This window comes from Typopeltis vanoorti, chromosome 21 (assembly GCF_054136105.1).
Source record: "Typopeltis vanoorti isolate ZY-2024b chromosome 21, IOZ_Tvanoo_1.0, whole genome shotgun sequence".
In the NCBI taxonomy this organism is placed as follows: Eukaryota; Metazoa; Arthropoda; class Arachnida; order Uropygi; family Thelyphonidae; genus Typopeltis; species Typopeltis vanoorti.
In genome coordinates this window covers 79,395,618-79,417,224 of record NC_143569.1, presented here as the reverse complement: position 1 = coordinate 79,417,224, position 21,607 = coordinate 79,395,618, and the positions used below count along the sequence as shown (strand labels likewise).

The 21,607-nt window shown below is 35.5% G+C and overlaps 1 protein-coding gene across 1 annotated transcript in view; it reads left to right on the top strand.

Annotated features, from left to right (window-relative positions):
- Positions 1-3,333: 3,333 nt before the first annotated feature.
- Positions 3,334-21,607, top strand: part of LOC150095021 (uncharacterized) — a 79,039-nt gene continuing 60,765 nt past the window's right edge. The window contains exons 1-2 of the mRNA XM_090411415.1: positions 3,334-3,724; positions 18,619-18,903. Of these exons, the coding sequence (XP_090267541.1) occupies positions 3,673-3,724; positions 18,619-18,903 (337 nt within the window). The 5' untranslated portion in view covers positions 3,334-3,672. The remainder of the gene's footprint in view (positions 3,725-18,618; positions 18,904-21,607) is intronic.

Genomic DNA, 21,607 nt, shown 5'->3' with positions numbered 1-21,607 from the left:
AAAATATTCGGATAAATTATGAATAAAATATGAACTTGAATTAGAATATGAATATAGAAGAAAATACGGATGAACTACGGATAAAAAAAGGGTGTGTTTGAGGGACACCAGTATATAATTAAATTATTCAGAAAAACCTAGTCACACCCTCCATCACTACTCTACTCTAAGAACTCCCACCCTTTAACAGGAAAGAAATACCCCAAAATATATTGAAAAAGTAGTACAGCCATCTATAGAAGAAAAAAAAAACTGTATGTTTGAGTGACATTAGCATATAATTAAATTATTCAGAAAACCTAAACATGGCCGCCATCACGATCTACTCTCCGAATTCCCACCCTTTAACAAGAAAGAAATACCCCAAAATGTATTGGAAAATTAGTACACCCATCTATAGACAACCAAACACAAAACATGACGACAATGACGGATGTGTGTCACCCTGGGAAAATTCCAAGATATCTTATCTCAAAAACATTAGCCACAATTCCATAGTCAAACCAAAACACCATGTGATATCACAGAGAAACATATGTTCCCCGGAAAATTCCAAACACATAGCGTCACAATTCTTATCTCTAAATATAACCCACAAGGCAATAAAAGAACCAAACACACCACGTGATGTCCCTGACAGACAAGGGCCCCAGCGAAATTCCAAACATTCCAAAATCTATAATAACAAACATCCACGTGACGATTCCTTATCTTATCTTGATCTTGCTCTTGTCAGAAGTGTCCCATCAATCACGACACGATTCCTTATCCACTAATATATCATCCTTTCCATTCAATACAATAACATCTCTTATTTACAACTAACAAATGACATCACTTATTTACAACTAACAAATGACGTTACTTATCTACATCTCATAACAACACACCCCCACTTCACGATTCCTTATCTTATCTTGATGTCGATCTTGTCAGAAGTGCACCACCAATCACAACATGAATCCTTTTCTCTACCATCACCCATAATTCCATACGCGAACCAAAACACAAGATATCACGTCATTGACACATATGCCCCCAGGGAAATTCCAAACATTCCAATCCCATGACGTCACGCCCATAATGACGTCATCTTCTTATCAACCAATGACGTCACGATTCCTTATCTTATCTTGATCTTGATCTTGTTCAGAGTGGCTACCCTACTACTTTCGTTAAATGGATGATGAGGTGGATTAATCCAGTGATTCGAAGCTTGAGTTTGCTCTTTTGAAGCCAGTGTGATTAACGATTAACTAAACTTTATTTCTTTTTTCTTAGCGTTTGTTATTGTACTTAATATGTTTTATATGAAATGTATGGTAACTGTTGCAGTTCTAAGTGTGCTGATACAATTTTTCCATAGTTCTGCTTTAAATCTTCTATAATTGTTCAGAAGTTTTATCTTATATTGCAAGTTGTTGAGTAATATGGATATAAGATGCTCCCTCTTTGCTGCTCCATACAAATTTCTATAATGCCTGTGGTTGTGAAGAGAGTTGTGTTTGGTCTAGTTACGCAGTAGGTTTCTCTGTTATTGGGGTAAGCGTTGTTGAAATAGCATATTAGTAACAGTACGTGGTGTCAAAATTCTTTATACTCAGAATTTTGTGTTTTACCATTAGGGGTTTTGTTATTTTCTGGTGCGTACTGGATCTCCAAATCACTGTCACCGTTGAATCGATTCTTCATTGAAGTTTTTCTAAATGTGATAAGTGACCGTTTGCTGTGTTTACTTAGATAGTCATAACGTACCTTAATATTGTTTCACAAATTATATGATATGAGTTTTTTTTTTTTTTTACTGTAGTCGGCATCATATCTTTTGCTTCGAAGAGTTTTGCAGCAATAGTGCATAGTTTGTTATGAAAGTTTTCTATGTATTCAGCCCATTTAAGGTGGTTGTCAATATATAAACTTAAGTATTTAGCGTGTTTTACGGGTGTAATTTCGTAATAGTAGCAGCTTCCATTGTTAATGCAATGGTATTTGTGACTGTATATAGTGCAGGGTGCAGAATTCTAGGTTTTTTTTATTACTTCTTCTATATTACTACTATAATTGAATTGTGGTAAAAGTAACCAGTTGTTTTGTTGAGATCATGTTGTGGTTTGGAAAGTGTAGTGTTTATGTCTGTGTGAACTGTTCAGTAGTGCTGCGTTGTCTGCCTATTGATATATTTGACTTTGTAAGGTCAATTTTGAATGTTATTTATGTATATGCTGAACAGCATGTTTGATCATAGTGCTCCTTGAGGGACTCCGTTTGTAATTATATTCCGCGGCTATGATATGTGCCTATTTTTGTAAGACCGGCTTACAAGTGCTGCCGTCTTTGGTACCTAACTCTAACAGAATATGTTACTGTCTGAAACAATGTCGGTCCTACGGTCGATTTTCTTGAGTTTACGGGACAAAAAAAAAAAAAAAAAAAAAAAACCTGAATTTCCGAAAAAAAAAAATCGGCTTGCCCGTGCTAGAGTTCGACTAGCTCGGGAATCGGTCAAAGAAAGACTTAGAAAAGGTTCTTCCAGTCCGCCTAGTAAGCCCCATTTCCATTGAGCTACACAGGCCTTCTCTGGGACTGTAGAATACAAACTGATCGGCATTTGGAACACAATAAGCCTGACATCACAATTATCGAACATCGGCAAGTTTGGATTATTAATATCGCTGTACCCAGTTATAACAACATTAACAAGAAAGAACTGAAAAAGAGTACTAAATATCGAGATCTGGCAATCGATGTTGGACGACTATGGCTTAAACACATCAAAATCATTCCAATAGTTATCGGTGCACTTGGTGCAATTTCAAAAAACTATCCGACTATTTACAAGAATTAGATATCAACGAATTGATCCCATATGATCTATAAAAAAAAAACAAAAAAAAACAGCATTACTTGGAACAGTCCACATTTTACGCCGCTAGCTGACAGACTATTCTTAGATTCTTGGGCAGAATCTGAATTGCTCTGTATCACAGTCAAATTGTTTAAAAGATATCTTGTTTTGACTGTGTATCAATTATGTGAATAAAGTAATATAATAATAATAACAAAACAAGTAGGTTCTACAGTTACTATAGTAATATCCGATTTTAATTAAAAAAAGTCTCATGAACCTCAGTAAAAATTGTTATTTGTGAATTAAAAAAAAATCTGAAGAAGGTCCAAATATCTCCATGTACTGTACTCATAATACTCTTAAGTAATTTTGCTCCTTTTTTTTCGATTTACCTATGAATTCAAGTAGTTCATAATTGCTCCTACTGTGGCTCTGCCTCACTACCAAGAGCAACGGGGTTCGAGGCTACAGAGTCCAGAGTCGCAGTCAGGTTGTGTTTAAGTTTTGGTTTGTCAGTGAGTTGTGTAGTTCAGTTTATTTTGTGGTTAAACTATTATATTATACAGTAATAGTTTCCCAAAATGAAAGACATTTTTAAGTTTATGTCCATTCAACTCTTTTTATATTTCGGTGGATAGGATGAGTTATGAATCAGGTTTCGCATAGTCATATGTGTATTACGTTTTTAACGTGTGATAGGAATCACGTGGAGATAAATTCTGCAAGTTTTCAGTTTGACAATTTTTATGTGGAAGTATATTTGGCTACTTATATCAAGCATATGATATATATATATAGCAGTTAACTCTTTTGAATCCAATAAGATGCTTATGTGGATTATAGGTGGCTTATTATCGATAGCAGTTTTAGTGAAAGGTAAGTGTAAAAGCACTATTTTGGTTTTCAATTAGAGTCATCTATTAATTTATTTAAATTTAAATTTTTTAAAACTGGCAAATTGTGACATACATGGACATATTATTATTATTACGTGACACCTCCAGAGAGTCCAAAGACTCATCAAAGGAGGGCACCTACTCCACAACTCAGTCTCCACCAACTACAACTACCGTCATCTACACCAACGTTATCTGCCACACACTATCCACTTGTATTTTCACAGACAATCACAAACATCCATACCTATGGCAGGATTCAAGCCACAGCCTTTCAGCTGGAGAGCAGATATGCCAGCCAACCAGGCTGACCAATATCTTTGTGTATAAAACTAAGGTTGGTGTATCTCTTTAATAATTTTAAAATTGATGTAACATAAGATCACGTGTAGTTTTTTAAACCTGTATGAGCTCGAACTCTAGTAATGAAATTTGCTGACAAAGATTGACGATTCTTCATTACACCTGAAATACAACTGTCATATGTGCCGTGTGATGTGTGATCTGTTGACATCCCACAGACCCCACACTGCATGGCAAATATGACATCTGGAAAGAGGGATCCTGATAATTATTTTTGGGCCCCTGCTTCGTCATGATCGTCTGGTCAGGATCATTTAGCTAATTGGCATGCTTTAAAGTGTTAACAGCAGTGCAGTAAGTCTCCTTCCCCATGGTCCAGGGATGGGACTCAAGGCTTGCTGCATTGTTGGTATATGGCATACAGATTGACCCTTCATTTTACTTCTTGCTGAATAGTGGACATTTATGTGTGGCTTCATAGTGAGCAGGGAGCTCTGGTGCCAAACAAAACATCCCTTGAACATAAGTCATTAACAAGGCTCCCATCGAGTGCACATGCCATAGATATATCGTTTAATAACAAATATAATAAAAACAAGACATCTAACACCAATATAAAAATGCCAATGTTTCTCATCATCCATGCAATGAGTGAAAAGCCAATAGTGAAAATATATGCTGCTTCATTCAAAAGGGTTAAGAAAGACCGGCAAGAACTCCCAAAACCAGTGAAAAACTATGTCATTGTGATATACTTGTTGAAACACCATGTCAGCAACTCTCAGAATGACTCCTGAGAGCAGCATCAATGGGTAGAATACCAATTACAGCATACCTCATTAAACACTAAAGGAGTGATATTAGAATCGATCTTCCAGATGAAGAGATATGTTTAGAGCTTAACAATCAAGGAGTGACATGTATGAGATGCATCCTGATATATAGGGATGGTTGCCTGGTTCCACCCAAGAACATCATCCCTACTTTTAATACACCTAAGCCTCCAACATCTGTAAAAGCAGGCTACTTCTGCCCTGTACATCCCTAATCTCCTGAGATGCTTTAAATGTCAGAAATATGGATATGCCCAAACAGTCTGTCGTAGAGCCACATTTATCTTTTTTGGCAGGACATGATAATAAATCTTTCTCTTCCAAGAAAGCTAAATGTGTTTCAAGTAATCATCCATCCTACTTCCATACATATGAAAGGTGGAAGAATAAAAAAGAAATACAAAAGGTAAAAATAGAATAAAGCATATCATGTTAGGATGTGAAGAGGAAGCTAGCTAGCCACCACACTTGATAGTTAAGAAAATATCCAAAGCAACTCAGACACGTGTCTATTCCACTATCTGATAATTTAACCATATCTTAGTTTTACAATCGTGAATGCTTCTCTATGGAGTGAGTTACAGGACATTATGATCTCACTCCTAAAACAACTACAAAAGTGATCCTGCTTTTGGAGTTGTGAAAAACCTTACTTGTTAAAAAAAATTATGGCAAGGGTATCATTGAAAGATAAACCACCAGTCACCCTCACAGAAAAAAATTGACTTTTCGCTACCCACTGAAAGTGAACTAAACTAAACAAATGATCCTGATACATCTGTTGATGTGTTTAACAGTTTTTCAAAGGCAGAGATAGACACTGGCCATTCTTACTTCCCCAAATCGATTAATAAATATAAACCCTTACAAAGGTAAACCCTCATCCTCTCACAAATAAGAGTTTTTACAGTAGAACTGTCATGGGTTTTGCCAAAATATTTGCAATATGAAGGTTCTGCTTCAGAAACATAGCCTGTTTCTGTCTGCAGGAAACATTTAAAACCCAGTGAGGATTCACCATAAGGCATATCAATGTTCATAAGGACAGAACTGGAGATTGTCCAGCTCATGGCACAATCATTATCCTAGTGGTGAGTCCAGCTTATTATTGTGGTAGCCATTTGCATGGCTGTGGGACTTCTTATCACAGTATGTTCTATTTATTTAACACTGGGTTCTGAATGAAAATGAGATAGACCTTGATAACTTCATATTGCAGCTGCCTGGGTCCATAATTTTCATGGGTGACTTTAATGGATACCACACTGTGGTATAGTGCCAACAGGAATGTACAAGGTCATTATTCAGTGTATTTTCAACAGGTGCAGGACTAATTTTCCAGCAAAATGCCCCTTCATGGTGTTAATCACCAATGTAATGTGGTCTCATCAGCATTACAATGCTCAGAACTGAGGTGTTTGTCAGCTACAAGTTTAGCAAATTCATCACATATTTGGTAGCTATTTTGCGATTGTTGCAGACCTGAAATGCTCCAATATGAAGATGTAAAAGTTTTGTAGTGATTACAATTCATAAGACTCAATCAAAAATAAAAATAAAATAAGTGCATCTGAGAATTAGAGGAATTTCATACTTTTTTTTGTAAATATATATATTTTTTGCTAAAATGTAGCAAAAAAATTTAGTTGTAAAATTATTATAAATAACTAAAATTCAAATAATTGCTGCCACAAAGCAGCAAGAAGTAAGAAAAAAAATAGTTAAAAATACATATTTAAGATGCATAACATGCACCTTTCTGTGGCTCTTGTTGAAGAAATCTGGTCTATCATATTAACATACTTTTTTTTTTAAATTGGTATAATTGTTACAGTACTATGGTGTCATGCGCACTATACTATGTTTTCATGAAAGAAGTAGAAGTATGAAGTAAATCTTGAATTACATCCTGCAGCAACTTCTAGTTCTTTGCATTTTTTAGCTTTACTGTTCTCCAAAAACCTTACCTGACAAAAACCTGACTACAACTGTTTTCAGATTCCTCATCTTTAAACATTTGCCTCATTCAAGATCTAACAACTTTTAACATCTTGCATCCCATGATGGTTGGGTATTAGAATAAATGCTCATTTCTGCTTATTGGTTTAATAAAGTTTCATGAACTCGAAATTTAACATGCAACAGTGCTGAAAATATTTTTGGAGAGTGTCACTGAGGGCTATTTGCTTATGTTACCTATTCACTGTTGTAAAATGTCTTAAGGAAGGTCACATGTTCATCATGTAATTGTTATAGGTGCCTTTTCTTGCTGTCCCATAAGCACAAAATGCAGTAATATTTTACAGATTTTCTTTGTATACTCAGTAGTAATACAATGTCCAAACTATACCTTTGTTCATTTTCAACCTACCATTACATGTCTTGATAGCTACAACAACAACAACAGTAAAAGAGATTAAGTGGCAGTACTTTAAAATTTTAGTATCATCAATTTCCTGATATTTATCCTCAAGTGGTGTTCAGTCTACTATGATGGCAATACATGATTAGGTTTATATTATTATTCATTTCCTGTCAACAATTTTCTTCCATAATAGACTATTATGCTTTTCTAGGGTGGGTCTCCCATGATGAGTTGTGAATCCATGGAGCCTTGAATCATAATAATAATAATCGTCAGCATTCCAATATTGTCATATCTAACATTTCTTTCTTCTAAAGCACTTCTGACTGAATCAATCCTCCTAGACATTAGTCTTCCTCTGGGTTTCTTTCTTGGCATCAAACATCTGTTTTTCTAACCTTTATTCACTCATTCTATTTAAGTGGCCAATACCACCTTAGATTATTTGGCTTTCACACTCTTAAATGCAAACAAGAAGTTCCTTTCTAATTTCTTCATTTTTAATACGAATCTTTCATTGAATTGGTTTCAACACTGTCTTGTATACTGCTAGGTTGGTATTTTGGCTAATTTCTCTCTCATTCCATATAAATTTATTCAACTGGCTCCCCATCAGACCATCTTTGCTTATTCTGTTGTCTATTTCCAAATTGAATTTGTCATCTTCAATAAACACCGTGTTTAAATATTCAAATATTCTACTTCTGTATGTTCTCCATTAAGAATGCAGCAAAAGGTTTCTGTGTTCATGCCTATTTTCATAGTTTTTGTATTTTTTTATTGCTGATCTACATGGCAAATTTGTTGCAGTTGTTATATTATACAATTTAGAGATTGCACTGGATGTGTTTAGGAGTACTATGCCATCTACATAAAACAAAGGGCTAAACTTGATAGCTCCGATTCTAATATCCAGTTTAATGCCATTTTCTTTCATAATGCAACCATATAGATCAGTGTTTTTCAACCTGTGATCCGCTACGATGGGACAGGTGGTCCGCAAGCAGACTTAAATAAATAAATATATATTTTTTAATTATCCAAACAAAACAAATTAAAAATTGAATAAGTAAGTAAAAATTATTGAAATCAAATGGAGACTTAAAAAATGACAACAAATAGCATCTGAATGTTTAATGGCGGAAGCAATAAAAATATATTGTTGTTCACTTGACCCCTCTTTTATTATTCATCATTCTGCCGATAAATTTGTAGCGGCAGAATGACGAATAATAAAAGAGGGGTGAAGTGAACAACAATATAGTTTTGTTGCTTCTGTCTTTCCTTGCTGTTTTGTCCGATTTGAAGTGAACATGTGTTATCCACATTTCAACCAATTGCTTGTTGTTTATTGATTTTTATTATTGAATGTTTCCTCTCCTTCGACCAAGTCTCAGTATATCTTCAGAAGTGCTAAGTGATACTCGGACAAAGTTTGTTGTGAGTTAACCCCAGTATTTATATATTTTTCAGAAACGTTTTTTAATAATGGAAAAGTGGCTTAGAACTAGGACTTTGAAAAGAAGAGCAAATGAAACAGGTGATGCTAACCCTAATTGTGATATACGTGTTGTAATGGCAAGTAAATCTGATACCATTAAAGTAGAAGAAACAAGCAGTTCAAAGAAAAAATACAGTAGGAAATATAACAGTTCATGTTTGGAATTCGGGTTTACTTGTGTGGAGATGAAAGTGAACAGAAACCTCAATGTCTTTTGTGTTATGAAGTGTTGTCGAACGGGTGCATGAAACCCGCTAAACTCTGACATTTAGAAATTAAACATTGTGATGTGAAAAATAAGTGAATTGAATTTTTTCAGCGATGCTTAGGGACATTAAATCATGGGAAAGATATAGTTTCGGCCATGGTTTCCATTAATAGCAAGGAACTGGAAGAATCCTATCTCTTAAGTTTGCACATAGCGAAAACAGGGAATTCTCATTCTATCAGGGAAAATTTGCTACTTCCAGCTATAAAAGGTGTGGTAAAAACTATGTTTGGCAAGTTACTAAAAGATGTTGATTTGATTCCTCTTTCAAATGACACTGCTGGTTGCAGAATTAATGATATGGCAGGTGACGTACAATCTCAGTTAATTGAAAGAGTTAAGAAGAGCCCCTAACAAGATTATTTCAATTAAGGCACGAAGTTTTATTATTTGTAAATGAACGTAATTCTGATTTTTCAACACTCGTTGTTGACGAAGCATGGTTATCAAAACTATCCTATTTTTCCGACATTTTTTGAAATTAAATGAATTAAATCTCTCCCTTCAGGGAAATTCTTCAACTGTTCTTGATGCCTATGACAAAATGAAGGCATTCGAGAAAAAACTGGTTTTATGGATTATGTAAAAGATGGACAATTTGCACCTTTTCCAACATTGGAATCCTTTTTAGTGGAAAATTATATTTTTGTTGATTCTGAGTTTTTGGAAAGGTTTTGTGACCACTCAAAAATCTGAAATGGAATTTTGAAACATTTTCCGAATAATGAATAACGCCACATCCACTGAGCTAAACTCTTATTTAGAAGTATTGGTTGTTAATAAACTATTTAATAACCAACTAATTTTGCCAGCTATTGCTGTTGGCTTCTTCAGGGTACAATAAGGTAGGCAAAGTAAATTACAAGCTAGACGTTAACTGACAATTCTAATACAATAACAAAATAGTACTGAGCGTGAAACAATACACGTGTCGTGGATTTATGTTGAGAAATGTTTCTCAACATTTCGAGTGAGCCTGTGTAGCTCAGTGGGTGTGGCGTTTGCACACCACGGCGCTTGGCCGCATGAAGGAAGACTTGGTTTCGAGTCTAGTCGGCGACTAGAGGAAATTTTTCTAAGCCTTTTTTCAACCGGTTCCCGAGTTAGTTGATCTCTGGCATGGGCAAGCGGGTTTTTCCTCCTGGAAACTCGGGTTTTTCCTCCTGGAAACTCGGGTTTTTCGCCCCATAAACACAAGAAAATCGACCATAGAACGCACATTATTTCAGACATTAAATATATTATGTTAGGGTTAGGGAGATGGCGGCACATTTGAGCCATCTCTCTTCACTGTGTACCGCTTAATTAGTGATAGCCTTGGGCCGTCTATCTCTGATTGGCACCAGTGGAGGTTGAACTGCCCACTCAGTCTCCAAAAGTTAGATAGGGCTAAATGGCCTCGCCTACTCCCGTATACGAGCTGATTTTTTTTTTTTTTTTTAAATGGCACAGTTTTTCTGAAATGTTGGTAATTCCTACATAGGTTTTAAAAAAATTACAAAAAGTCAAAACGACGTATAGGGAAATAAATTAAAAACACTATGTTTATTTTTGAAGTAAAAGTCTAATTCCAACATTCTAAAATGTTATTTTTCTTGCTTTTCTATTCGCAAAATCATCAATGACATTGTCAAAGTCTATTTCATCACTCAGTTGCTGTTTTATTGACAGTATGGCAAGATTTCTTAAACGCCAAAAAAGTGTTGCCCTGGGCTAATGCTCCCCTCCCCAGCTACACCTCTGTAATGTAGTGGTCCAGAATTGTTTTAGGCATTTTACTGGTCCTTGGGCTTAGAAAGGTTGAGAAAAATGCTGATATAGATGATGAATAAGAGTGGAGATACATCCTTGTATTATCCCTGATTTTATATCAAACAATCTTTCTGTACACCCTCTAATTCTAACTACTGGCTTACAGTTGAAATATAGACTATGTATTGCTCCATATAATGTCTCATTTAGCCCATATTTGTAGTGTTTTAAAACTCTTTTCTTTTAGATACCTTGTAGTATACCTTTTCTAGATCTGAAAAATATAAGTACAGATCCTTGTTATATTCCCATAGTTTCTCAACTATTTGTCTTGAAGTGAAAATCTGATCTTGACAGCCTCTATTTTGCCTGATCCCATCTTGTTCTTCAAGTGAGAGATAGTAATTTTTACTAACACACACACATACATATATATATTATGTAAATCAAGTGGATATTAAATTCAGCATTATTTTAAAGCCAAATACAGAAACTATGAAAGTTTCATGTGAAATTTGACCAGAGAGCTACTTCTGTAAGCTCTCTGGTCAAATTTCATACGAAACTCTCATAGGTTCTGCATTCAACTTTGAAATAATGCTGGATTTAATATCCATTTCATTTGTATAATTTTGCATTGTTGAAATAAACCTTTTGGCTCTATGGTCAACACTCATACACAGTTCAATTCCAAACATACTGAAAAAATTTCCCATCATTCCATCCACTGCTATTCTTTGAAACAATCTCCCCATACTCTTTTTCCCAACAAGTACAACTTCCAACTCTTTAAGAAACGTATATATACAGGTATCCTTTGCTTAACGCGGGATTTGATTAACACGGCAAATTTAATTGCGACAATCCCGTTATATACACAGCAAGAGTTTTAATTAATGACATCATTGCTACAATCCATGGACATCTGCGCCATTGCAACTTTCAAAGCCTATTTTCTTAAAAAGACATTCTCAAAGACAGTAAAAACAACAATGAAAGAAAATGTGATTAGGCTCCAAGTGGAAAAATTTGACATTAAACATGCAATTGTAAACATTCATGACACGTGGCAGCAAGTGTCTTCTAGCTGCATGAAAGCTGTTTGGAAAAACTTTTTGCCAGAATGCACTAATGGCTTAGTGGTTTTCAAAATCCTGTGAACAACGTGGATTTTGAATCGTTGCAATTGGTGAAGACTTTTGTTTTGATGATGTTGAGGAAGGTGTTAAAGAATTATTGGATTCAAATTCAAAAGATTTCAGTGACAATGATCTACTTGAAATTGAACAACAATTATTATTATTATTGTTCCGGGAAACTCCAAGGAGTCGACAGACTCATCGAGGGAGGCCCTAACATCATGTCTGGAACAACTATTCAACATTCACACAGTATCTACCATATCTTCCCTTGAACTCATTCATGGTCGTAGCACCCACAACAGACTCTGGAAGCTTATTCCACTCATTTACCACTCTCCAAGTAAAGAACCTGTAAAGCTCTAACACACTTGTCAACCATGCTCTTGCCCAGCTTCCATGCATGGCCCCTAGTCCTCCCACCACCAGTCATATTTTCAAAAATATCTTCTGGATCAATCTTATAAAAACCCTTCAGTAATTTGAATGTCTCAATCATATCATCCCTCCTTCGCCTATCGTCCAATTTCTGCAACCCACAAATCTTCAACCTATTCTCATAAGGTTCATTCCACAGACCTGCTATCATCTTGGTCACTCGTCTCTGGACCCTCTCCACTTCCTCTCCATCACGAAGAAACCCTGGTGCCTATAACTGAGCACAGAAGTCCAGATGGGGTCTTATCAAGGCTCGATACAGAGGAACAACAACTTGTTCGTCTCTGCATGTTAAAGTATTTTTCAGAAGCCAAGTGATTTGGTGAGCTGTTTTAGTTACTTTTGCAATGTGCCCCCTAAACTTCAACTCCCTATCCACCAACACTCCCAAATCCCTGGCCTCATCAATCTCCTGGAGTATGGTTCCACCAATGCGATATACTGCTGCTATTCTTTTCACCCCAAAGTGCATAACCTTACACTTTGCCACATTAAATTGACATCCATTTTTCCTAGCCCAGTCCTCCAAACTATCCAAATCATCCTGTAAAATTTTGACATCCTGTGCACTCATAATTGCTCTACCCAACTTTGCATCATCAGCAAACAAGTGAACACTTTCTCTCAGATCATTTCCAATATCATTGATGAACAAATTGAAAAACAGTGGTCCAAGAACAGAGCCCTGTGGCACTCCACTAGTCATAAGACGTCTTTTAGACTCCACTCCTGAATAAACCACTCTTTGATATCTCTCCTTCAATCACCCTCCTATCCATCTCACCAACCCTATATCTATACCCATCTGCTCCAGTTTACTGATTAGGGTTCCATGTGGTATCCTATCAAAGACCTTGGCAAGGTCAAGTAGTATCACTGTAAACCCATTACCCCTATCCAGTTCAGCCGTCACTGTGTTATAAAACGTGAGCAAGTTACTGAGGCATGATCTACCCTTCACAAAACCATGTTGTCCCCCATACAATATCCCATTTTCATCTATCCAATCCTGTTCTTTTCTTGACTAATTTCTCTAAGACCTTGACAATGATTCCTGATATGCTAATCGGTCGGTAATTTACAACAGCAGTCTTGGAACCACCTTTATGCACTGGAACTATTTTCCCCTCTTTCCACCCGCTCGGGACTAACCCAGACCCGAGACTCAAATTAAACAAAATGGTCAAGGGTACTGACAATTCTTTAGCTGCTTCTCGTACAACACGAGCTGGTATACCATCCAATCCCACAGATGTATTGACATTGAGGTTATGCAATAGACTACTCACCTCCACTTCATTAACCACAATTCCCGTATAATCTACTGGTTTATTCGTTTCTGCAATGTCACCACCTGGATGATATACTCTTGCAAAGTGCTCACTCAGTAACTCAACTATCTCAACTGATTCAGTTACCTCCCTACCATCGGCATTCTTTAAAATCAATCTGCCATGTACATTTTTCCTTTTACTTGCTACATATCTAAAAAACTGTTTAGGATTCTCTTTAGCCTGCATGGCCAATGTTCTTTCGTAATCCATTTTGCTTTTCTTACCACACTCGTCACCCTTCTGGCCTGCGCTTTATACCGTTCATGTGCCTGCCGGTCACCCTTCTCCTTAAATTCCCTCCATAGTTGTTTCTTTTTTTGCAGCTCAAGCTTAATGGTGTTATTCATCCATTTAACCCCTACTTGATTTATTATTCGTACTCTAGGTATACAGTCAGCCATTGCTTCATGCCAGCACTTCTTAACTACCTCCCATGCACTATCAACTTCTAGTCCTTGCAGTTGTACATGCCATGGCACTGAACCAATCAAACTCCTAAGCTTGTCATACTTTCCAGCCCGATAATTCCACATGTACCCTGTCTTAATTGAAAATATACAATTGGGTGCTTCTATAGAAGCACCCAATTGTATATTTCGTTCTGCTAGCCACAATCTCACACCAAATGGCCTCAAATGTGCTCTTTTCTCTATCCTGCAATTCAACTTCTATTCTCCTTGGCTGGAGCTCATCAGCTATCATCAACAATACTCCTCCCCCCATTTTATTCTCTCTGTCATTCCTGAACACACTATACCCATCACATTCAATCCCACTAGTTATATCATCTACAGTCAGCCATGTTTCACTAATACCTATAATAACCTGTGGTCTGGAAGTGCCAACCATGGCCAAAAACTCTTCTTTCTTGTTCCTAATACTCCTAGTATTAGTGTACATGAATTTAAGACCCCTTAGCCCCAACCCTATCTTGATGCCTTATATTAACTATCCCACTCAAATTTGTTGTCCTTATTTGCTCTGGCATATTATATTCATTCTTACATTCAACTGCCTCCATAAGGACTGTATATCTACTCCCCCCCCCCCCTCTTAACAAATCTAGTTTCCCTGAATTTGCATCCACTACATTCAGCAACACTTTCTCAAGTCTTCTTACACCGTAACCATTCAAATGCAAGCCATCCATCTTATATAGATCCTTTCGCCCATCAAACTCACTCCACACATCCACAAATTCCACACCACTCGTCATACATAACCCACGCATAAAGTCATTCGCAATTATGGCCCTCCTTTTAAACATTTCACTGTCATACCGTGGCAAAAGACTAATCATTCTAACTCTCTCACTCTTTTCTTTTGCTACCTCAAACAATTCATTCAGGTCTTCTATCATTTCCATTTTATCTCCTTTCAAATCATTCGTACCTGCCACAACAATCATTTCTTTCACCCTTTCCTTTTGCTCTCTAATAGACTCAGTTACGTCCTTTATGGTCGCACCAGGTTGGTACGATTTTGTCAAATCCTCTACTAACACACCTCGTACTAACGAGTCTCCATACAGCACTCTATCCTTCATTTTGTTCATGTTCACATTCATACGTCTATTTTTCCTGTCATACCTTTTATTATTGGTTGGTTCATTCAGTCTACTTTGTTCATGCACTCTAGCTGTTGTTTTGCTCTTTCTATCGCACTATTCAACAACGCGATCTCACTCAGTGCATCTATCTCATCTTTTTTATTCTCTGAGAAACCATTTATACTATCATTCACACTTTCTACATTCACAATTTTCATGTACAACCTTGCTGTTTCTTGTCATATCCTTATGGTTGACAGATGAATGTTGACAAATGAAGGTTGACAAAAATATATTGATATTTTTGTCAACCTTCATTCTGAAGGTTGACAAAAATATCACACTCACGATCCGAAATACACTTCAATTCCTCATTCTCCCTACATTTTCTACACACATTCAATCCTTTATTATCATCTAACCACACTCCTACCGGACTCCGCAAAGCGTACATTTCACAGCTAGTACACTGACTCATTTCTTTTATACTACCGTTCTTTGATAAGGATGGTGAACCATCATTACTGGCCGCCATTTTCCTTCGCACAGGTGCCATACTTATTTGCAACGTGTTTTGTCAAATTATACGTTATAACACACCAAAAACAGACGCACTAAAATACGCAAGGCAAACAAAACAAAACTACACAATATTAAGTAATTTGTATCGATAACTGAAAATGATACTTATCTTATCTGGAGCTTGCACGAACACTGCACATTACGAATTCATCTAGCGGCGACTTCCCGACATAGATTATGTTATAAAACACTTTAGTACACTAACCACGCTAATAAAGCTCCAATAATATACCAAAATTACACACTTAAGTCCATTACATTGAATCCAAAACATCAATAAATCAACAAAAATCACAAAAATCCACAATGTGCATATGAAGACAACGAACAAATGGAATGTGAAGATGCGGTTCCAAAGGAGATAACAATCAAAGAACTGGGTGGAATATGTCGCAGTTTTAGTATCACTTAAGCAGCAAGTAATGGATATATATATATATATATATATATATATATATCCAGATGTTAATCGAAGAATGTTTGCTTGCCGAGGTTGAGAGTCATTTTGCTTGTTATCTTAGAATTTATTCTGATAGGAAAACTAAAACTGTTCAAACGACTCTTGATAACTGTTTGATTAAAAAAAAATTGCAATAACTAATGTAGGTACAAAATGAATACATTTACACTGTATTCATTTTTATCTTTCCTAAAAGAGTACCATATAAAACGAATTATTAATACAGTAATTGATCACGGATGAATTGTAATTTTTACCATTGATTATTATATTTGATTAACGCGATTTTGATATATATGTGTTACATCGAGGGATTAATTAAGGGATACTTGTGTATATATATGTGTGTGTGTGTGTGTATATATATATATACACACACACACACACATATATATAAATTTTTTTTTTTTTTTAAATTAGGAAATTATTGACCTGTTTTAGTTATCTTACATTAGTCACTTATCTTACAAAAGTGGTGCCTTTTTTGAATTGTCTGCTATTGTTTACTTGCCATTATATTATCTTGTGCTGAAGATGCCTATAATATTTAGGCATCTTCATTATTTTACATTTTACAAAATTTTACATTAAATAAGTGTTTTATGTGAGTTTTCTTTTTTTTTTTAATTCATTTTAAATGAACAAGTGGTTAAGGAGAAAGAAATAATCTAGTAATATGTTTCTTAAAGAGTTGGAAGTTGTACTTGTTGGGAAAAACGGTATGAGTGAGTTTGTTTCAAACAATAGAAATGGATGGAATGAAGGAAGATGACAGGAAATTTTTTCGGTATGTTTGGAATTGAACTGTGTATAAGTGTTGACCAGCAGCTGCTCTAGCCCTTATATGATTAGAAGAAAGTGGAGGAATAGTTATGCCCAGTATAGGTACTTTCGTTGTCCATGAAAGTACCTATAGAAAAGGCACAATGTGAAGTGACTGCAGAGAGTCTGTGGAAGAGGGGTCACCTATTAAGTGGATCACATTCTGTGTATCATTATGCCTTCCTAGTTAGCATATCCACTCTCCAACCAACAAGTTATGCGTTTGAATCCTGCTGTGGACATGGATATTTGTGATTGTCATTGGGAGATGAATTTCATTGCCTGGCATGAGACTACCACCTTGCTATTGGAGGCCTGAAGTGTCTTGAAGAAAGTTCCGTGTTTGGTCCCTAGAGCAGGGTTTCTGGATTATGTAAAAAAAAATTAATAAAAATAGGGGAGGAAATCTTTGCCTCACTCATGGTTGCAATGTACTATAAGTTTACCATTTTTTATGAGTGGGAATTACATGAAAAAAAAAATCATAAATTCTTAAGGAGGTTTTAGGTGCACCATCCCAAATGTCAGAACAGTATTCCAAGTTGGTCTGATCTGAAACTTATGAAGTATTAGGCATTAGGCAGGAGAAAAATAGTGTTTTGAATGGAAAAGAACAAGTTTTGTTAGAAGCTCGGGAGACTATCGATGTAATTTGTTTCTGCCAGGATAATCTGGCTGCAACAATCAACCCAAAAAGAGAAAAACTTATATTGAAAAGATATTGGAACATTATTATTCGTGACACCTCCAAGGAGTCCGAAGATTCATCGCGGGAGGACACCTACTGTACAACTCTCCATCTCCGCTACTACACAGAACCTCTACTACCAATGACCTACATCAATGCCATCTACTGCCCACAACCACTACCACCACTAGTATTTTTTGTCTCTAAATTGTGTGTGTGTTCTGAAGGGCCAATTTGTCTGTATGCGGATGAAAAATCAGTTTCCAGGAGAGAAAACCCTGCTACCTCCGTATTGGCTAACTCACCTTCAATTGAAAAAGTCCATATAAAGATTCCTCCTGTCATGAAGAGAATCGAACTTAGGCCTTTTCTAATCGAAGGGTGCAACGTACCGTCATTTATCCAATTGCGCTACGGATTATCAAAAGAAAAGGGGGATGGAGATCAAAATTTACATCATTGGTTATGGAAGATGTTGAGGCTTCAGTCATTTGAGTACTACAGGGTTTCTCAAATGAATAAAGAGGAATGGGAAGTGCTGTAATCAGCAAGACTTTGACATGTTTGATGTTTTTAATTATGCTTAGTTGGGTTTAAACTTTTGATTCAATCTTCTGAAAAAAAATCATTAAAGTCCTCGTGTTCTAAAATCTGCAATATCATACAAATACTATATATGTAGAGAGAGAGAGATTTTATGACTTAAATGTATATTTTATAATTATTTTTATTTTTGCTGCAGCAACATGACTTGTTTTAACTAGTCTTTTTTTGTTTAGCTTCATATTATTCATAAATGTTTGTTATTTAAACAAATTTATGTTAATCTTCTATCTATAGGATCTCCATTGTTGTTAGTTACTAATAATGGTCCAGCAATTGTGGATTCACAGCTCACATTTACAGCAATCTTGCAAGAACAAGAAGCACATGGTCAGTATGTATTTATATTTAAGGACAACACAGGAGTGGGTGGGGAATCTAAAATTCGTGGAAGGAATAAAGCTGTTTTCTCAAGGATTTATTCTAGTAAGCAATACAATCCAGGTACTTATGAAATGAAAGTTACAGTGAGTGACCTTTTCATGGAAATAGCTTCAAACTCTACTTATTTTACATTAACAGGTAAGTAAATTTTGTTTTTATTAATGCAGGTTTTTGTGTGTTGTGTCAGTAATGCAGAAAAATAATGGTGTCAAATTTTCTAGTATAAAATTACAGAAATTGCCATATGACATGACGTAGAGAAAAGAAAGGATTAAAAATTTTTTATTCTGCCTGGGGCACTGTCTTCTACATGTCTGATTATGATATTAGGCTTATTATTATTACGTGACACCTCCAAGGAGTCCAAAGACTCATTGAGGGGAAGGGCACCTACTCTGCAACTCTCCCTCTCTATCACTCAATCCACCAACTACAGCGAACCACATCATCTACACCAATGCCATTTACTGCTCACTACCACCAGCACTAGTATTTTCACATACAATCACAAACATCCATGCCAGTGTGACAGGATTCGACCCCCCCCCCCCGCCTTTTGGCTGGGGGGTCGAATCTAGTATCTAGATTCGGGGGGGCGGTCGTATCCAGCATCTAGATCAGAACATAAGTCAGATCTACCAAATGAATATAGAAGAGACATAATATGTCACATAATATGAGAACAAATTTGTATAAAGGTTTTGTAACTAAGGAAGTAAAAAGCAGATGTTAACATGGAAAGAGCAACAAATTAACTGAATCTGTTGCCTGAGTGAATGGTGAGTGCACAATACTAACTTCAAGGTACAATGGATATTGTAATGTCTACTAAAGATAACAATCTCTCATTGCTTCTTGCAATTAGTATTGTGCACTCACCATTCACTCAGGCAACAGATTCAGTTAATTTGTTGCTCTTTCCATGTTAACATCTGCTTTTTACTTCCTTAGTTACAAAACCTTTATACAATTTTGTTCTCATATTATGTGACATATTATGTCTCTTCTATATTCATTTGGTAGATCTGACTTATGTTCTGATCTAGATGCTGGATATATTTCATCATTTTGCTACTGTTTATTTAGCAGGGATATCAAGTTTAGGAAGTCAGCAAATGTTTTATTGAATGTACTTATATAATAGACTGCAGCAAAAAGGTCCTTGAGATATTCAAACATTTCATCCATCTATCTTTGGAAAGCACCTACAGTCTGTTGGTGATTTCTATCAAGATATGTTACAGTATCTTGTGAGAATTGAATGCCTCAAGAAATCTAATGAGAAGTCTTCTTGTAGTAATCTACAGTTATTACTGTTGGCAGCTCAGGATATTTTTACATATTACAAAATGCAACTTTGTGTTTGCAGTACAACCACTTGAATTGTTTAAGACCCGTTTATCTTGGAAAACACATCTTATTCCTTTGTTTTTACTTCATCCCTCCAGTGTTTTTAACACTTCCTGGTCCATCATATTCACCTACAGTTTTGTGCCATTTCACAAAACTAAAGTGTAGTTTATGTTGACTTTCATTTATTGTTCATAATAAAAGATGAATTTGCATAAATTATCCGTAAATATCATGCATTATATAGAAAAGACAAATAATAAAATGTTCGAAAACAGTAAAAAAAGTAGTTTAACTAAGCTAAAAACTAGATTCACTTTTCATTATATGTTGATCACATGGCTCTCTATGCATGATGATTGTATTTTTTAAATAATTGTATTGAAGAGCATTTTCATTATGCAAAATGTTCAGGTATACAATTATACTAAGCAAATTCACTTCTGAATTGTGAAAATAAGCTCGTGCCAGTACTATATTACAAAATGAGTGTCTACTTTGGATTGTTAAACTTTTTTTTGTTGTATGGCATCATCATCAAATTCCTGACATGTACCCTCAAGGGGTGTACAGGATATGATAATACTACATGAAAAATTTACATTGTTACTAACTTCCTATCTACAATTTTCCTCCAAATCAGTCTGTTACTTGTCAAGACTCCAACATTATCAGATCTTATATTTCTATCGTCTAAGGCACTTTGTACCGTATCAATCCACCTATATCTTGGTCTTCCTCTGGGTCGTTTTCCTGCCAACCTGGCAGAGAACACTTGTTTTTGTTAATCTTTCCTCTCCCATTCTGTTTAAGTGATGAATTTGTGGAACAACACAAACTTCCGCTTTTTCAACTTGTGTCTATTACTACTGATGGTGCTCCTGCAATGATAGGTAATAAATCAGGTTTCATTTCATTATGTAAAAATGATGACAAATATCCATATTTTTTAATGTACCACAGTATTATTCACCAACAAGTACTGTGTAGTAAAAGATTAAACCCAAAAGATGTTTGGGATATTACATTTAAAATTGTAAATTCTGTTCGAGGAAAAACCCTGCAACGGTGGTTATTTAAATTACAGGCAGACGATGATAGGGAACTTCTGTTGTACAATAATGTTTGCTGGATCAGCAGAAGTCAATTTTTAGAAAGTTATTGTATTAATTAACGATATAAAAAATTTTCTGGATGAAAAAGGAGATATTTATCCACAATTGAGTGATAAAAGATGGTTGTTATACGTATCATTTTTAGTAGATTTCTGTACGAAATTATGCAATTTAAATTTAGAGTTACAAGGTAGAGATAAAAATTTAATTGATATGTTAAGTTCAATAAAAACTTTTCAACAATACTTTTATTAAAGAAAAATATAAATGACTGCGAATTTAGACATCTCCCATATTTATTAAAATTTTTTGAACAACATCAAGAAATGCTTCGCTATGATTTAAAAGAATTTATTCGTGAAATAGAATTAGTTGAG